Below are 20,267 nucleotides of genomic sequence, written 5' to 3' on the forward strand. Positions count from 1 at the left end.
TTTAAAAAAATATTTTTAAAAGTCGAAAAACTGAAACTGTTTTGAGGGCGATAAACCGGAAACAGTTTTTAAAGCTAGAAACCGAATCTTTAATAGGAATAGTTTTTTTTTTAAAAAAAAAACTAATAAATGGAAAACCAGTTTTACGAAAATTAAAAACTGGTTTTGATAGCACTAATTTCAACGCAGGTGTTCCGTAGGTTGAAGTGTTCTTTGAGGGTTTGAATTTAAAATTTTTGGGTGCTTCAACACTTGGGTTATTTGCCCCGTCACATTATACGGGGACCAACCTCTTACCGCAAATGAAATAACTACCTCTCTCTGAGGAATAAAATCTTCTTACTTATTTAAAAGCAGAGGTAGTAAACCGGTGCTCAGCACCTGCATAAAGACAAAATACAGACCACAGAGGATTATACTGGCCGTAGGTCCTGACGCCAGAGCCTCGTTGCCCTGCAAGTAGCAGTTACTAGGGTGTACTAAGTGGAAGTGAGGTTGACTTTTGAGTGCCTTACCAGAAGGTCACCCCTTACCTCTTTGAGGACTCGTAGTGTCAAAATGCGGCGTAAAAAAATCCCCTAATGACCACATACATTGTGAAGGCTTGTGAGGTGACACGCTTATGCTAGGCACATAGAAGTGAGTGTTTATAAACCGAGGCGGGACAGACCTCGTCACATATCAGACGACAAAATCTCGAAACCATTCCCACTTCAAGGGACGTGAACAGGATAGAACTGAGATATATTTATTTATTTGGTGAAATTTCTAGTACAGCATAAGCCACTTCAAACTGGAAATAAACAATAATAATACAACAATTAAACAAAACGGTACCAAGATAAACAGAGCTCAGTTTCACAATATTATTACTTATGTACAATTTTTTGTAGGGTGGTGATAGGGAACTGAAAACAGGTGCTCAAGCATCCCCTTTGGCGCAGTCTACGAGTTAGTTCGTGGCAAGGAATGAAAACAATTGAAACATAGTTCGTGCTGAAGGCTTCTCCCAGCTTCAGTTCCCGAGGCCATAGAGGAAAGAAGTGCCGAAGGTCACCCGTCTCCACCTTGGTCACGGATGGGACAATTAAAAGAACGTCATATCGTGGCGAAGATGAACGCGAAATATCCCGATATTAGGTTGTATTATAGCTTGAGATTTCTTCTACTGACACTTTCCAGAAGATTGATTGATTGAGATTTTTAACGTCAGTGCTGGGCAAGGACGCCGGACCCCCCCTCCCCCAAAGACTAAGTACTAAAAATAAATAATGAAATAATCAAATAACTAAAATTAAGTAATCAAAATATATTCGTTTAATCGAGGATTATTTATTTCCGCCGAACTAATTGGAAGATAAGGATTATAATGGGATCATACAACTTCGAATGACCGTACCAAACAAGATTTACGCAAGATTTATTATTTCTATAATACTCTCATAATATGCATAAAATATTACAAGGAACTTTACTTTTCGTCAACTGGATCTAACATCATTTTTTTGATATTCAATAAATATTCAATTCCTTATCTATTTTACATTAATTTCCTTGCCAGACAGTTGTTTTTTTTACAAATTTTGCCGACCTTAGCTATATAGCCATACGTAAGCTAGATAATGAATACGTGCTGTTATATCACTATCATTATACCGTCTATTTACCCATTCATGTAATAAAAATATATAAATTTGAATATTTTAAAATTATTATTATTTATTACTTTGCTTCGGATCCTCCATAAATATATTTCTAGATACGTGCCTGGTGCTGGGAATCTAACCCGGGTCTCCCGCGTGACAGTCAGACCTCATACAAATTAGTGTTCTCTTAGTGCATTTCATCCAAATGTTGGAAATATAAGTGAATAAAAACCGGGTCTCTACTCATAAGCATGACGTCAGCCGGACTTCAATTTAGGTACTTCCTCCTGCGAACATCCATACTTAGGGATAATTTCTTCTCTTGTAGGGTCGCTCGGTATTCCCCATTTAATTAGTACTCTGTGCAGAAAAGTTCCTCTTGGCAATATTTTTTAATAGTTTAATGAGGGAAAATTAGTAACGAAAATCTATGTGCAATCACCGTAACCGTAATAGCCAGTTTTCCATCCAATGTCTGCACGTACCTACGAGTTGGCCGAAAACGCAATGTGAAAATAAAGGTAGGGTCAGTGTTAATGACAAGGAAAACAGAAGAGCATTTATGGAAATTTCCACACGTTTTCCTAGAACTGACAACCACATTCCTGGCTATGCGAATTGTGGCCGATGCTAATCATAACGGAAGGTACACCCAAAGGCAAAAGTAATAGTAGACGAACTGACCATCATTTTCATTGTCTGTTTTCCACAATGTGATGATCATGAACTAAAACAAAGCGTCAAAGACAGGGTTGCTTCATATCAACATAATTCCATTCCGGAAAACAACACAGGATGGAGGATGAACAAATAATGCAAATAGCCATGGAAAATTTGCCTACTATTATCTTTGCCTTTGGCTGCATAATTCCACAGATTTCCCCCATCAACAATCTTTTCTTCATAAATCCCCCCCTCAAAAATTTTCTTGGAGACAGAGTTTTTGTTATGTTATAACAAGAAATAAGCAATTAGTTTTGACTTCAAATAAGGATAATATTGAAAACATACACTTATCTTTTTCAAGAGATCATGAACAGATCTGCACCAATATATGCAATATATAGTTTTATTACAATAAAAGTAAAACGAGAATGCAAGACAATGTAAATATGAAATATAATTTATTTATATTACTAGAAAGCAATTAATTTCATACTTGTATTTATCTTGCATTCTTGTTTTACTTTAATTGTAATAAAACTATTTTGTAGTTTATTGACATCTTTAACCAGTTAGTAATGGAATCAGTTTGTTATTTTATAAATATCTCATGTGTATGAGAGTAACACATGAATTCCTTACTATGTATTATATTTAATAATGTATTTTTTTAATTTCGTAATTTATATGCGCGCGCATGTGTAGATTAAGATCTCCCCCCTTCCACCATTCTTCAATGATTTCCCAGCCTGCGACTGTGGTGGGAGGATGGTATCGAGACAACCCGCCTCGAAATTCAAGACTGGAATCTAGACAGACCTTTCTAAAGTAGATAAGAGATCCAGACTGTGATACTGAAAAATTTTCGTGAATCAATTTACTTTAGTATAAGCAACCCTGTAGCTATAGCAACGTTGTGTCAGAAATCATAGTTGGGGAGTTAAGGAAGCAACAAGTTTCACTTTCTGTACTTCCTTACATTGTGCGAATTAAGCTTTTTAGCTTTGGGGAGGGGATGCCCACTCAATGGCGTATTTGTGATTTCATTTCGGGAGGCAGGTTTTTTTTGGGTATGGAAATTTGGATATGTTACCTGTCAGTAAACAAAACTAATGCCTTATAACATTCATTCTACCCTAGATCATTGACTCTTATGATAACATTTAAATACAATTTAGATTCTAAGGAAACCTCAAACTCATACCCAAAACTAGTAACACCAAGAAGTTTCTTGCGAAAGCACTAAAGGCCGAATCACACGGAACTGGATATCCAGTTAGTTGGCGCTGAACCGGCTACCTGTCCGGATGTGATGGCTGCCTAGCTGACTGCTTTGGAGGAATAGGACATGTTCTAATTGCTACTAGCTTTCCTCGACTGGATTCTGTGGAACAGCCAATCAGAGCAAAGTTTGGCCATGTTAAGATAATCTGTGAGTTTGCAAAGGAGCGTTTTTTGTCTGTGGTTTCAGAGTTTTTGGCTGTTGGTTTTATAGTTTCTCCGTTTCCTGGTAAAAAAAAAAAGTAAAGAGATGACGTGCAGTGCATTCGTGTTCAGTTCATTAATATTTAGGTATTTATGCAAAGCGATGAGATGTGTACGTGACAAATATGATTAGCTGAAAATGAATATCCTTATTATTACAATTGTATTAATAAATGTTTCACTTTTATTTGTGAATGAATCCTGCGAATCTCATGTAAGGTGAGCGCACGGTGTTTACAATTGAAAAAGCTAAAATATTCTTCATACGTGTACAGTAAACGTTGTAAAGTACGTATTTTATCAGCGCCATTCTTCTCTACCTAAAACCACTTAAAACGAACCGATATTCCTCTCGGTTCAATAGTTATCGTATTTTAAAAGTGTGAAGTGATACGTTGATTACATCTCACGCGGCCGCCTTCATGGGAACAAAAGACTATCGACAAGTTCGGTTGAACAAGTATCGGGTGAGGCGAAAACTAGCAAATGGGTAGCCAGTTCAGCGTCAACTAGAGCATTCCTACTGGAAATCCAGTTCCGTGTGATTCAGGCTTAATACACGTAAAAATATAGCACTATGCCTAACTTAAGTGGACAACGGCCTGCTTCGGCTCGGTAAGTTGTTCGGTTGCAGAAAGGTGTCCTTTTTTAATCCACAAGGCTGCATACGTTTCGACAGCGAAACCTGGACTATTAATGGACACGAATGATTTTTCAATCGTGGTTAAAAAATATGCTTTAAATTCAAGGGCGCTCCCGTGTACATGTGTGGTCTTCAGGGAGGGCAGCGGTACTGTAGGCATGTAAGGAGGGAGGGAGTGAGGCAGAAGGATGCATGAGTCGCGTTTGTGTAGTGTGACATTGTAATCATGGCAGAAGAAACGGGGTGGCGGAAAAACCGCGAAACTTAACACAGGATTAAATGCGAACAGAATAAACGCGAAGGAATAAGCGCAAAAGGAATTACAGCGAAACATATTAATTCCGAAACCAAAATTGAACACTGGAATAAGCGAGAAAGGAACAACCGCGAAACCAAAATTTAAAACCGGAATAAGCACGAAAGAAATTAGAGCGAAACCGCGAATGGAACAAGAGGGGGAAAAAATCCTTTCGCGATTGTTCTGGAGACCTGAAGAAACACCATGAAAACGGGGGCGCCTCTCCCCAGTATTTTTACTTTTCAACGCAAGAGATCCCCCCCCCAAACTCCTGCTCTGATACTCACCGACCTTGAGGTGCAGGCGGGAAGCTCTCGTCCGCACGGAGCTCTCGCTGGCTTCCACAAGTGCAAGCGAGTTGCCCAAGTATGACTTACACTATGACCAATGTCGCATCTTGCCTTATTTTGTCATACTTCTTCCACTGTTGGCTAACTGCGACGCAACAATAAGGATGCATGGTGGAAAATTGATGAATGGACACCCACAAAAGACAGTCCACGCCAGTACTCAACCTGAATCCCTCGGCGTTTATTATGTGCGTGCACACTTTCATCAATCCATTAGAAATTAACCTTTCATGCTTCAACTTTTCATTCCATTTTACAATGAGGTTTCTCAAAACACTTAATCACTTCCCGTCACCTTGGGTGTTTTACCTCCTGCCCCACTTCGCCTTTGGTTTTTCTGTGACCAGAATAATTTACAAATATCTTCCACTGAAGTAGGTGTTTATGCAGTTCTCGGAAATGGGTCTACAACGCAATTTCATTCTGTACCACGTCTTGCTCACCAACGAAATGACGTCATTTCTCCACGTGCTTGTATTGAAAATATCCTTGTTTTCAATGGCAATGTGAGCCGACTTCTGTAGTGTATTTCGTAACTGGGGTGTACCCAGAGTCGGTCCCAGGGACGGGAAATTAGGGCTCTCGCCCGAGAGAAAGAACAGAAATCTGATTTTTTTCGGAACTCTGAAAAATTTTGGTTATAGGCCCCTCGAATATTGTATGCCCGAGACCCTGCTTGTACCATCCCCCGCACCCCTTCCCACTTCTAGCACTGCTACGTAGGCGAAAAAGTGTCGCACTCGTCTTAAAATTCAAGAGAACAAAGATTTCATTGCTACTATAGAACACTTTATATACTAATGTAAATTCATCACATTTTCCTTAGATGTAGCTCTTGTATGTATTTTTTTTACTACATAGGCCATTCATTATTTGTATTAATATTGTTCAAAATGAAATGTTGTATGGCTTAATTGTAACCCTATTGAGATAATAAATAATATAATAATAATACACATGTCTAACACAGTGTGATGCATACAGAGAAAGTGTACAGGATATGTTTTCATACTAACTACAGTATCTTATAAACACTTTCATTCCATAGTCAAGGACATATTTAAGGGGGGCAGGGGTGACCCCCCGAACTAAAATTAAATAACGAAAATATGCTTCTTCAGCGGCCCCGGCGCCCACCCAGCGTCGAATGACATGGGTACCGGGGGGGGAAACCCTGCGGAGTAAAGGCGGTCAGGGGCGTGATGCTGATCACATCACCCCCACTCACGACCGGATCAAGAAAGTGTGAGGCGTTATCCTCCACACCCCCTATATGCCTTGCAACGTCCCCCGGTTGGACACCAGTCGTCAGAAAGTTAGTCCGCTACTCCTTTAGTCGGGAACATGAGAATCTTTGCAAATCATCAGAGCTTGCTGGGTAGAAAAGAAACACAACATTGTTTTCAAAGTTAAACGCAGTTTTATAATCACTTATATTTCATAATCACTTACCAATAAAACACTAGAACATTCAATACTAACGTTGGGCAATTCACTCGCATATAGCGAAAGTCAAATTACATAATTAATTGCTTACTTTCAACTTATTGGCAAGAAGAAAACTCCAAAACCCAAAATCTATACTTGAATTCTCTCCGTTTCCAAGTTCTTATTGATCCTTCACCTCCACCTGTTTTCCGAACTCAGTCTGTCGTCAGGTGAGAAACATTCAGGTAGGTTCACTTCCTCTGCTGAGATGAGAAAGTGACGTCAACACGAACAGATTATGATGTATTTATAAACATATATACAAGTTCCAACCACAACTGTATCACTCTAACTATAGTTGTCTGTGACAGCTTGCACATTATTTGAAGGAACAAACATTTTAAAAATCTTAACTTCTTACAAATATAAAACATTAAACGCTCAGGGAGAATAGTCTGTGGTGAAATATTAGCTAGTTGCGTAATATATAGTTACAGACAAATTCAAGCTTAAATTGTGGATTTAATCATCGTTTTTATTGTAAAAGTGTTCAGTGTTATTACAAGACAGTACATTTATTGAAACGTAAGTTAAGATTAAATAATCTTGTGATTTAGAAGATAAATCAGTGTTAAATCTAGATAGCATGGAAGGCTCTGGGCCATCCAGATAAAGTTTCCTGCTTGTAAGAAATTTAACAAATTTCTTTCAAGTGAGGGAAAATGTCTAGCGAGGAAATTATTAATCAAAGCAGAGAGGACGTCCAAATGGAGATGAATGAAGTAGTGGAAGTAAAAAAGGACACGTCTTCAAATAAAGACGGAGAAAATATGGATGTTGAATTGGTTGCTAAGCAACCAAAAAGTCAGAACACAAAACGAAATCGAGCAAAAGTTAGTGGAAAGGAGGAATCTATAAATGCTCCAAAAATTTTCAAAGCAAACGTATTAGAGCGTACAATGCAATCAAAGGACAATGTGAATAAAAATGACTTATTCTATCCTGGGCATGATGGCCCATATATTGTGCTTGTTGAAGGTGCGGAACACAACGTTGGTAGCTTTAGTGCTATTATGTTAGGTAGTCACTTAAGAGAAGCTAGAATTAAGGTGAATTATGTAAAGGCATCGGGTCCTAATCGTGCAAAGGTTTACTTTTTAACATCCAATGATGCAAATGACTTTTACTTGAACAAAGAGTTTCAGAAGAAGTATAAAGTAAATGTCAAGATCCCGAAGAGTCTTTTACACAGAATGGGACTAATATATGGGTTACCGTTACATATAAACTTAGAAGAAGTACAAGATGAAGCAGAGGCTGAGAGAAATATTCCAATAATCAAAATGGAAAGAATGAAGAAGATTTATCAAGAAAATGGGGAATTTGTGTTCAAACCGACCAAATTGATCAGCGTAACGTTTCAATCACAAAGGTTGCCCTCGCATGTAAAGCTACTCAGTAATATATTTCAGGTACAACCTAAAATAAAATCTGTGATGCAGTGCAGGAATTGTTTCCGTTTCTCTCACACAAAGGATGTTTGTAAGTCCAAAGCGATGTGTCCAAGGTGCGGTGATTATGAACATGATGATATATGTGCTGCAGTACCTAAATGCATAAATTGCTCAGGAAATCATCTTGCAACTGAGAGGTCGTGCAGTAAGTGGGAAGAGGAAAGAGAAATTCAGAAGGTGATAGCATATGAGGGCTGTTCATATCAAGAAGCAAAGAGAAAAGTTAGTTCTAGTAGTTCATTTATGACCGAAAGAGACGATTATTCTTATGCAAACATACTACAAGATTTCCCAGAGTTAAAAACAACTAAAGCAGAGTCTTCCTTTCTACAAGCTCCAAGTTCAGCAATTACAACAGGTAACAGATATGAGGTGCTGGCCACTCTAAGAGATGAGGAATCAGGGACATCAAGAAACTTATATTCTTGGAAATCTTCTCAACCTCATCTTTACAACATGAACAATAGTTATGCTGATCGAAGATTTGGGAAGATATGTAAAAGTAAAGAAGTTATGAAAAATAAAGGTATGCAAAATCTAAAGTCGTGTGACAATCCTCAAACCCAAAACGAACAAGAAAGACCAGATTATGTATTACTAAATTCCCAAATCAGTCCAACGTCAGTGACAACAACGGAAAAACGAAAATTACGAACTAGCATCCCACAATATGACTCTCAAAAGCAAATAATGATTAGTTTGTTACAAGTTATGGCAAAACTAACGTCGAACATAACTGTGGATGATAATCTTAAGAGAATTAAAAATATTCTAGTCGATTGTACAAATATTACTTCACAGTTATTGAAACTTATTGAAGAGCTTGAATCATATGAAGATGCTCAACATTAAATATAATAATCAGTAAGTTATCACATGCAAAATATGTTTTTGTTTGTTCAATGGAATTTATGCTCGTTTCCTTCAAGAAAACTTGAACTCATGAAACTGATAGAAGAGCATCATCCTCTCATTATATGTGTGTGTGAAGTATGGGGGGATGGAAGAGTTTCAATTGAAATAAAAAATTATCATGCAGTAATTAATCAAAAAGGCGGAAAAGGAGTGGGTATATTTGTACATGAAAGTCTGGCATTCCAACCCATATCATTTAATCCCAATTTAGTGATTCTTCGAGAATATCGGGTGGAAGTAGTGGGAATACAAGTGCAAATTTTGAATAAAATATTTACTGTTATCTCGATCTATATACCATCTACCTATACATCGCAAAAAATTGCAGTGAAACATTTAAGGTCTATGATTAGTTCATTCAAGACTCCATTAATCATAACTGGAGATTTCAATTGCCACCACCCATTGTGGGGTCGACAGGCAGCAGATAAGTTGGGTCGAACTCTTGTTGAATGGATGGAGGCGGAACAGTTAACTATAATAAATGATGGTTCACCTACTCATATGCCTAGAAATGGAAGTAATCCGTCATCTATAGACTTAACATTAATTTCAGAAAAGTATTGTACAGACTTTACATGGGAAGCCGATGTGGACTTGAGAACAAGCGATCATTATCCATGTTATTTTTACCTGGCTTATTGCCATGCAACAAATGAAAGAATATTAACTATTCGCAAATGGAAAGTATTCAAAGCTAATTGGTCTAATTATACTAAACTTTTAAATATTTATTTCTCAGAGGATGATGGATTAAAACCTGATAATATTACATACGAGGAGTTTGTAAAAACCATTTCGGCTGCGATGGACTTGAGCTGTCCCAGGGTGATAAAAAGTAGTCAGCAACACTTCCCAAAGATATACTGGTGGACAGAAGAGTGTGCTGAAGCAAAACTATATAGAGTCGAATTAGCAAGAATATACGCACGTCAACCAAATCCGAAGAACTGGATAGCATTCAGACACTCTGGCCAAATCAAAGAGATTATGCATAAAAGCAAAAAGAAAATCATGGAAATTATTTTGTGAAAATTTACACCCAAGCATGAAATTAGGATATGTGTGGAATAAGTTTAGGTCGCTCAAAAATCCTCGTACAGCAAATGTGGTCCCTTTGAAATCAAATTGGAAGACTGAATTTATTCAGAAACTCATACCTACAGTGTCAGACGGAGTAGTTGAAACACCAAATGAATTATGTAGTTACACATCAAAACTACGTTCGGCGAAAGGTTTTGCAACTCCAATTTCAAAAGAGGAAATCTATGAAATCATCAGCAACAGTAAAGAATCTGCTCCAGGGATGGATGGAATTACTTATTCGATGATCAATCACCTTCCAGATGTAGCGTTAAAGGCGATGTGCACAATTTTTAATAAATTCTTAAATAATGGAAAAGTACCAGAAGATTGGTCCAAACAGTTGATTATTCCAATTTTAAAAACAGGCAAGGACCCTCAAGTAGGTAAATCATATAGACCTATAGCTTTGACGTCAGTTTTAGGAAAGATATTTGAGAAACTGATACAAAAAAGAATAGAATGGTTTTTAGAAAGCCAAAACATATTTCAGTTCGAACAAATAGGATTTCGAAAGGGATTAGGATGCCAAGACGGATTAATCACTCTTTCCTCGTATATTTTCGACTCACTGAAAAGAAACAGAATTGTATTAGCTGCATTCTTAGATGTAAGCGCAGCTTATGATAATGTAGATATTAATATCCTAATCCAAACAATACAACAGCTAAAAATACCTCACAACTATGTTTTGATATTATGGAAATTACTCAGTAAAAGATCCGTATATTTCCACTTTTTCAGTGAAAGTAGAGGACCGTATTCAGCCTGCAAAGGGTTACCTCAAGGAAGTCCTTTAAGTCCTTTGTTATTCAACATATATATGATCGGGTTGAAAAGGAAATTAATTCCAACAGTCAATTATCTTCAATATGCAGATGATATCTGTATCTATATGTCCACGACACAAATTCATACTGATTTTCCTGTTTTAGAGGAACAAATATTGGAAGTGCAAAAGTGGCTTGAAAGTAAAAAACTCTCCATTTCAATGGAAAAATCTAATTTTACAATTTTTAGTAAAAAGGGAACACCTCCAATAGTTCATTCAATGTCCCGAAAAACAAGAATTCCCATTACATCCAGAGTAAAATATTTAGGTGTCATCTTGGATGAAAGACTAACTTGGAAGGACCAAATTAAAGCAATACAAGTCAAATCAGAAAAAGTGTTTAATTTGTTCAAAGCAATAGCAAATACTCAGTGGGGATGTCATCCTCGAGTTATGCTTTTATTTTACAAGAATTATTTTCGGCCTATGATAGATTATTCTCTATTGGCAATGTGTAACCTGACAGAAGGAAAATTGAATTCCATTGATGTCATACAGAGGAAATTCTTGAGAAGATGTTTAGGCGTTATGAACAGCACTCCAAACGTAGTAGTATACATGGAAGCGGGTGAATGTTCCATTTCATGTAGACAGAAGATGTTAGCAGCAAATATGCTCTTCAAAGTGAAATCATATTGTGAGCATCCTTTCAACAATGTACTAACAAATATGATACACTTATATGAAACAGGAAAAATAACAAACAGAAAATCTGCTATGTGGATAGAATTGTATAATTCGTTTTGTCAAGAATATCAGGATGTTCTACAGATGCGTTCACGGCCTGTTTTTTCATTAGATTATCCTCAACAGTCTCTGGATAATATTCATTTCCCTCGTTATTCGCACATATCGGAATATTTTATTCAATGGCCAAATTTTTATTTCATATACACAGATGGATCTAAAAGTGAGTCAGGAGTTGGATGTGCAGTGTACGATCCACAACATAAAACATACCTATTATTTCGGCTTCCACAAGACTGTACAATATTTACAGCAGAATCTTACGCAATTTACCAAGCTTTAATATATGTTCAAAAATTAAATTTACGAAAGTTCTTAATACTTACTGACTCGCAAAGTGTATTACAGGCTCTTAAATCTTCGTACAAGAGTCTTTACAAATTATCCCCTTATATTATAAATTGCATACAATTAGTTCAAACAATACAAAAATCTGGAAAAACCATTGAGTTTTCTTGGGTTAAAGCTCATAGCAATATTGCAGGTAATTCTCATGTAGATGAATGTGCAAAGAAAGCAGTGCGTCTTCCAAATATTACGAACTTATCATTATACTATACGGATCTTCTCCCTAGAGTAAAGAAGAAAATTTTGAATGAATGGTTTGATTGGTGTCGAAATGAACTTACAACAGTTGGAGAATCATACAGACCATTTGCTGAATTCAAAACACAAAAACCATGGTTTCATCATGTAAGTGCTACAAGAAATGTAATTGTATTAATTAATAGACTGAGAACGGGCCATTTGTGTACTAGGCAACATTTATCCAAAATTGGAATAACGAACAATAAGAAATGTGAATGTGGCTGGGAAAGTGCAGATGCACAACATATAATACTGGAATGCTCAAAATATAATAGAGAGAGAAATATCTTGTATAAAACTTTAAATAATCTAAAGGTTCAGTTTCCAACAAATTTGTTAAGTTTAGTTGTTAATCCAGATGTGAGAATTGGTTATAGTTTGTTATCATTTTTAAGGAAGTGTAACATACAATTGTAAAAAGCAAAATGTTCTTAAAAAAAAAAAAATCTAATATCTGTAAAATAGGGGGAATGGACTGATAATTTTATTGTAAAACAATTGTGTGTGTATTGTTATGGACAAAAAACGGCATAAAAGCTGTTAGGTTCCAAATAAAGGAATGAATGAATTAAACGCTCAGGTTTGTTACAGCCTTCATGGCGTGGTGCTATGCACAGGGAAGCACTTTACTTTTTTTTTACTTTTATGCTTCTTCAGCATTTGTTGTATAATAGGTGGTTATAAATTTCAAGGCAAATATTACATTGGGATCACACGGCTTTGAATGACAGTATCAAAGATTTATGCTTGCACACTACTATTCATAATATGCTCGCCTTGTCATCAAGGGGTCGATACCTGGTTAAGGCACTTAGTGGTTCGGATCCCACTTTAAACTGTAGGCCCATAATTTTTATTGTAGAAACATATGAGAACATCACATGTATTACAATCGTCAGAAATATAACCTAGCCTTATACTAATAAAGTAAATATAATTCTTACAAACAAACATATTCCAACAGCATTTTAGAAACGTAACACCACTTACATAAATTTAGTAGTTAACATTATTAGCTTACAAGCATAACTATTTTACCTAACAAAATTAATTTCAAAGAATTCTTCTACCCTATATATACAATTATCAGTCAATATTTTTTGCAGTTTTCTTTTGAATTTTAAAAAGGGCAGTTGCCTTAAAGACAGAGAGAGAGCATTGTGAAACTTAACTGACATGTAGTAAAAGGTTTTTTGTGTCTTGTTGTAATTACATCTAAACAATCCCTATTTCTGGTTTGATAGGTATGTGAGCACCCTAACTCCTCATAAATGTGAATGTTTTCTTTTATATAGAGCAGGCATTGGAATACAAAGATAGCAGGAGCTGTCATAATAACTAGTCTAATAAAACTTAACTTACAGTGGCCACTGCTTCCAAGACCACACATTAATCTTACACATATCTTTTACATTTTTAATAACTTTTTTATTGAAGGCTGATGTCACCAAAGTAAGGTATCATAGCTTAAGTGACTGTGTATCTGTGCATAATAAAGTTTTTAGAACATTCAAGCTTACACATAAAGTGGACTTAAAACACCAACTTAAACAATTACTATAATATGCATGAAATATTAATCAGGCACTATACTTTTCACCAACTGGATCTAAAATCCTTTTTTGTTATTGAATAAATATTCAATTCTTCATCTATTTGACATGTATTTCCTTGCCAGGGCACTTGTTTTATGCAAATTATGCTGATCTTAACTACAGGTAAGCTAGATATTCAGTACATGCTGTTATATCTCTATTCTTATACAGTCGTCTTTTTTACCAATTCATGTAATAATAATAATAAAATATTAATTAATTTATGTATTTTCATTAGTATTTATTTAATTCAATATAGACTACTTATAATATAATTATTTTAATTTAAACATTATTATTGTTATTCCGGAGACACTTGGTTTGGACCCCCCCCCCCCCCGAATATATTTCTAGATAAGTGCCTGGCCATAGTTTACAAATTTAAAGATGCAATTGAACAAAAATGCAATCTAATCTTATTCTAAAGTTTGTTCTTATTAATCACATCTATCTATCACTGTATAAAGGTTTAATAATACAAAATTATATATACAGGTTGGGTTAGTAGGTTTTCTTCAGCTTTTAAAATGGTTCTGAAAAGAACATAAGTTTCACATCCCTCGGTTAAATGTATGCCAGTAACTATTAAAAATAGTCACCGAACAACTTTTGGAATGTTCCTTTTTTATTCCTTCTTTACAGTGTTGTTGCTTGTTTGTTACCTGCCACAACATGAAGCAGCAAGTTATCACATTCGAAGCAAAACCAGGGCTCATGGCAGATTCAACTACTTTGATGTGGAATTACTCCAGGTATGTGAAACAAAATTACCTGTAAATATTATATCGTTCTGTGTGATGTAAAATATGTTTTGCTGTCAAATCTTATGTATCAAACCAAATGATACAGGGTTACTATAAAAGAAATGGCCACTTTTAACATTTACATTGAAATCATGAATGTATCTTCGTGCAATAAGTGTACATGACTCATGTGCAAAATACAGTAGAACACTTACTAGTATAATAGAATAAAACTTCCTCCACAGGGGCAGCTGTGCAAAACTAGTTGCTAAGCTTTAAATGTTCTATAAATGCTACCATGTTCCTTGGTAAACAAAACCTCAAGTGATTCGCTAGAGAAAATAAATTACATGAAAATATGCATTAACAGCTGGGTAGTTTCTGGCATTACATTAATTTCCACTCACTACATTTAGAAATAAAGGTATATGAAAATTCCATAATGAGTACTTCTTTGGGCCCCTCTGATGGTATAGTCTGTTGCTTGCAACCAAAAGTTGAATATTCACGAAGGCATCTGCTATGTGGGAGATCTGGGTTAGATTCCCAGGGTGGGAATTTTTCTGATCTGGGGCTCATCCAGCCTCTAACCAATGGAGAAGGGAGGGGGTAAGAGTGGCTGGCATCACCTCCAATATGGCAGGGACAGAGAACGTGTAGAGTCCTACATCCATACCCCCTATATGCCCTCATGGCATGGTGCAATGCAACTATTGTTTCTATTGACATAATAATTTTACTGTAATATTTTAAATCCTTTCTGATACTGTTATAATGTAAACACTATACATTATAACTTGATTTGTTTTTCTTTTTTGTTTGCTTCTTTCAAGAATAATGAAGAGATGTAAAAGAACATACTCTATGAAACAAAAACTTTACAGTTAACTTGCTTACAGATGTACATATGATTTCCTTCATTTTTATGACATGCAAATTTGATGTGAAGTGTTATAAATAGGGTATCCATTTCCAGGAAATGAGCAAAGCTGAACCCGGAAATATAATTGTCTCACCAGCCAGCATAAAGGCAGCTTTGGCAATGTTATACGAGGGCGCAGGTGGATCATCGGAAAAGGAACTTCAAAATGTCTTGCGGCTACCTGATGACAAGGCAGGCAGTCGTGCTCACTTTCAAAGATTCCTTTTGTCTCTGCAGGTAATATACACCAGCTTGTTCATGAAGGTATACATTGTCTAGTAGATAAAAATATTTCAAGGCATGCTCACTCTTGCATAGAGCCTTAATAATTTTTTGAATATGTTGATGTACTGAAAAATACTACATAAGTGAGTTCAGAGACAGTAGGTAAGGTATAGCTACTTAAAATAAGTAGCTATATCAATAGCATATCTACTGTGATTAGATCTGGACAAAGAAGGGCCCATCTTAGTAAAATGTTCACTGGTCTTTGGTACAAACAGTCTCAGATTGAATTATACGGTGAACAGTGGCATGCCCAAGGGGGAGTTGGTAGGGGTTATAACCCCTCCTTTTAGCCCAGCATTTAAATAAAAAACATAAAATGCAGGAAAATATGGCAAAATGAGGACTTACTACATAAAAAAGTACACATAACCCCTCCCTTTCAAAAATCCTGGGCACGCCAATGACCGTGAACCTGAAGATTTTGGTGTTCACCCAGTTTACAATTCAGGGAGCTATTTGAGAAACAGTAGTCTAGATTCTAGAATGCACAGTAGTTCCAACAAGGCTTGATATGCTGACCAATTATGTTAATTTATGCATGAACATTGAACAATGATAAGTCTACAGTCACAAGTTGACAAAGAAATCTGTATAAACAAGGTATTCAGCTCAGTTTTGACAATCAGGATTTGTATGAGATACAATAATCTTGTGTTTTGATTGTTTAAAGAATTTGTCAGAAACACCTTGCATTATCTTTTGCAGTTAATCTTCATAGGAAGCACAAAATATGAAATATTCCTCACATTCATAACAGCAGACAACTTTGTTCCATAAATGTTACACACTTTTCCTCTATATTTCATTCGTTTTCAGCAGTTTATGGGTATTTTGACTTTGCTTTCAGCTGGATATAAGCAGGCATTGTTGTTCAAACTGACACTTTCCATCAAAATTGCTTTTTATGAGGTGCATGTTGTGTAGACTGTGCAAGCTAGAAGACAATGCACACTATGTTGCTTACTTGCTTACATATAGACAGCAGATCAAGATATGGACTTATGCCCGTTTGCACAAACATTGAACAAACTCGCAAGTCTGAAAATCCACGGGTCAGGGTAACACTCGAGTTAGGATCATTTTCCATTGCACTAATATGAACGTGTGACGGTCCTGTGAATCCGCACAATATAATTATATGTTTATTGAAATTATTAATTTCATATTATACAAGTCACTTTCAAATAAGTTTAAAAAATGTATAATAACTACTTTGTACAACGTTAATTATGTTTTATGTTATTTATTGTGCTATAAGCTGTATAAATGAGGTAATATTTGGAATTCTAATATCAATAGTCATTATGTAGCAATGGATATAATGGAATTGAAAATAGAATAGCGAACTGCATATTAGTCAGTTATTTTAATAATACTTAGACCCATAGAAGTTGTACCTTCACTTTTGCGTTATAATTTGGAATATTTATGAACAAAATGTAATCGTGCAAATGATTGGCTAGTGAATGTCACAGTATAATTGGTGGTCCGGTATTGTGGAACATTATCAGCACGATCTTGGGTGATGTGTTTTGTGTAAGTCTTAACTTACACCATTGTTCTCGTGAATCTAGATTTTACATAAATTTCTATTATGTACGCATCAAGTAATCCTTATAATCTGAGATGCAAACAAGTCTTACAGCTAGAATCTATCAATTGTGGTGATGAACCTGATGAATCACAAAATAAGAATGGTGTCATGAATATGGTGAAGTGCTGCAAAGATCCTGATAAGGAAAGGTTGGTAGCTTGTGAAAATTGTGGTCATTGGTATCATTTACAATGTTTGGGTTTGTCCGATAAGCATTGGGAGTTATATCAGTCAAATGAAAATTATTTCTGTAAAGATTGTGATCCATCTTATGATCCGTTCAGTATTGAAGCTTTCGTGGAATGGAAACGAAGCCAGGAAAATGTTCAAGAAATTAACATTCGTCCTTCTGTGTTGGCCGAGACGTCAACGGGGCAGAAGTAATGTTCCTTTTCAAATGTTTGATCTACTTGCCAAGTTAAGGAAAATTAGCGAGTCACAACAGGTGGAATTTACAAAAATTAGGGAAACTCAAGATTCTATGAGAGGCTAACTCAAGAGTCTCAACAGCTTGAGTTTACAAAAATCAGGGAATCTCAACAGGAAATTCAAAATGCACGGCAACTACTCAACCTTGACTTCCACGAATTGAGTACATCGTTATGGAAGGAATTAGCTAAAGTTGCAGAGTCCTGCAAATTAGCAACACATTCATTAAATCAGGAAATGGAAAGAGAAGTGCAAGGACTAACAGAGAAAATCGAGGAAGTCAACACTACTTGTACAGAGAATTCTGATAAACTTGCTGGATTGAATGATCAGATTACACAATGCCAGAACAATGTTTCAGGATTGTCTCGGCAAGTTCAAAGACTTGAAGTCGTCTTGAGCAAGGACGAAATAACGAAGCACGTGGAAGCATGTGAGGAAAAGATTACTAAGTTAACATCTAATATTTGGACTAATGTTGAATCAAGTCATCCTGTACAAGTTTACAGTTCTCATGTGAATGATAACTGTCAAACTGGTATTCCTGCACGGAACCTAACCTATCCTAAATCATCCGATTCTTCAGCGTGTGATGTTTCTGATGACGAACACAATCGCATTGCTTCGCAAAGACACAAACGTTCTAGAAGTAATCGCATGAGAGCTAGTAATACTAACAAGTTATGTCAATCAACCCATTCTTTATATTCGGATGGCTCTTGGCAGGAAAGAAAAAGGCAAGTAAACCAAAAGTCATGAAACCCACAGAATCATCGATGTGATTATCCTGACAATTGTATGCGTTTGCTTACTCAAGAACCTCGACGGTTGGTTAGATTGAATGAACTTACTGTTCTTCCTAAATATTCTGGAGATCCTGAAAATTCAAGCCCACGTAAGTTTATTAAAACTTTATAACGTCCTACTTAGACTTACTGCAAGTTCCTGACATGGAAAGGCTTGAATGTATTACTAATTGTTTCCAAAGACCTGAAGAAGGTTGGTATAATACTCATGTCGATTCGTTCACATCGTACAAACAGTTTGTTGACGAATTTCTGAATCACTACACGTCTTATTCATTAACCCAGGCTCAATTATCTGAACTTAGAAGCCGTAAATATGATCCTAAATTGACGAGTAGTATGGAAGTCTTTGCTATACGTACGCATTCAGCATATTATAATTTAGTTGATCATCTGAATGATGCAGAAGTTATTGATATTTTAATCAATCAGTTGCCCACATCTTTGCACAAACAATATTAGCTGCTAGATTGGACAAAATGGATGATGTAATTGTGTTACTAAAAAGGTTGGATTTAGTGAATTCAAGATCGAACAAGTGTCTTAATGTTCATGATAATGTACATGAAGAAAATTTCCGACATGGTGGGAATAATTCTAAAAGTTTTACCGACAATAATAGTGCAAAGGCAAAACTGAGAGTTCAAAGTGTTGGTAAACGTTCATAGTTTGCGAACGGTGATCAATCTAATGAAAATTAATGTTCAAGACGTTATGTTGTAGGACCTAATAACAGTGGTAATTTTGTTTCTTCTAGCGATGAAAATAAAAGAATTAAGATTCCACGTACAGATGCTCCATCTGTTGCTGAAACTCAATAATCAACCTTGACTTCCACGAATTGAGTACATCGTTATGGAAGGAATTAGCTAAAGTTGCAGAGTCCTGCAACTAAGATTTTTTACAGTAATAATAATTTTGGGAAACCTAACCTAACCTAACTAACAGATCATATAATCGTTACAGACGTAATGCTGCAGGAACTCACATTTCCAGCAAAATAGTAGTCCACAAAGCTGTCGATACTACAACAATAATGGTAGATTTATGGGCAACAGTTTCAATGCCAGAAACCAGCAACAACAACAGCAATTTACACACTGCATCCTAACTCTGTTCTCTGACGATAATGTCCACTCATGTCAACCATGCAATATATGTGCCAATTGTGGATATTCATCGTCTCAGTTGTCAACGGGAAACAGTTAATGCAACTACAGTGTCTAATACTCCCATTAAATGAAAATGCTCCATTTTTCGATCCAAGAGAAACTTCTTGTAAACAGTCCATTTCTTCTGCCCCTCAAGAAACATTAAACGAACGTCGCGGGTGAACGTGGACCAGTTTGCTCGCACTAATGTAAAGGAGGGTCCGTCTAAATCATATCGTAGTGATATGGTACAAAGAAGAACCTACTTGGACTTTAAATGATACTAGCATACATACTCCTATTACTGATCAACCTTTGATCACAAGAACAGTTTGCGGTATTAACATACATACAGTGTGTCATCGACAGTGGAAGCCAGTGTAATTTTGTCAGTTATGAGGTAGTATAAAATTTATTATTCCGACTGCCAAATTGATTGCAGCAGATTTCTCAAACTGCAGTGTTTTGATTTCACGTTATATCATGTCCCAGGAGTTTCGAATAGTATTGCTGATACCTAGAGCAGATTTCCGCCTTGTACTACTTA

General features: G+C 36.0%; 2 protein-coding genes across 3 annotated transcripts in view; one reads left to right on the plus strand and one right to left on the minus strand.

Annotated features, from left to right (window-relative positions):
* LOC145988356 (constitutive coactivator of peroxisome proliferator-activated receptor gamma-like) overlaps positions 1-20,267 on the minus strand; it is a 141,250-nt gene that overhangs the window by 84,573 nt on the left and 36,410 nt on the right. The gene's annotated exons all lie outside the window — the stretch shown is intronic.
* Positions 1-20,267, plus strand: part of LOC145987557 (uncharacterized) — an 86,075-nt gene that overhangs the window by 46,792 nt on the left and 19,016 nt on the right. Inside the window, exons 10-11 of the mRNA XM_083121908.1 lie at positions 14,430-14,539; positions 15,507-15,689. Coding sequence (XP_082978034.1) covers positions 14,430-14,539; positions 15,507-15,689 — 293 coding nt within the window. The remainder of the gene's footprint in view (positions 1-14,429; positions 14,540-15,506; positions 15,690-20,267) is intronic.

Source organism: Lepisma saccharinum, chromosome 5, assembly GCF_977018435.1.
Source record: "Lepisma saccharinum chromosome 5, izLepSacc3.1, whole genome shotgun sequence".
Lineage (NCBI taxonomy): Eukaryota > Metazoa > Arthropoda > Insecta > Zygentoma > Lepismatidae > Lepisma > Lepisma saccharinum.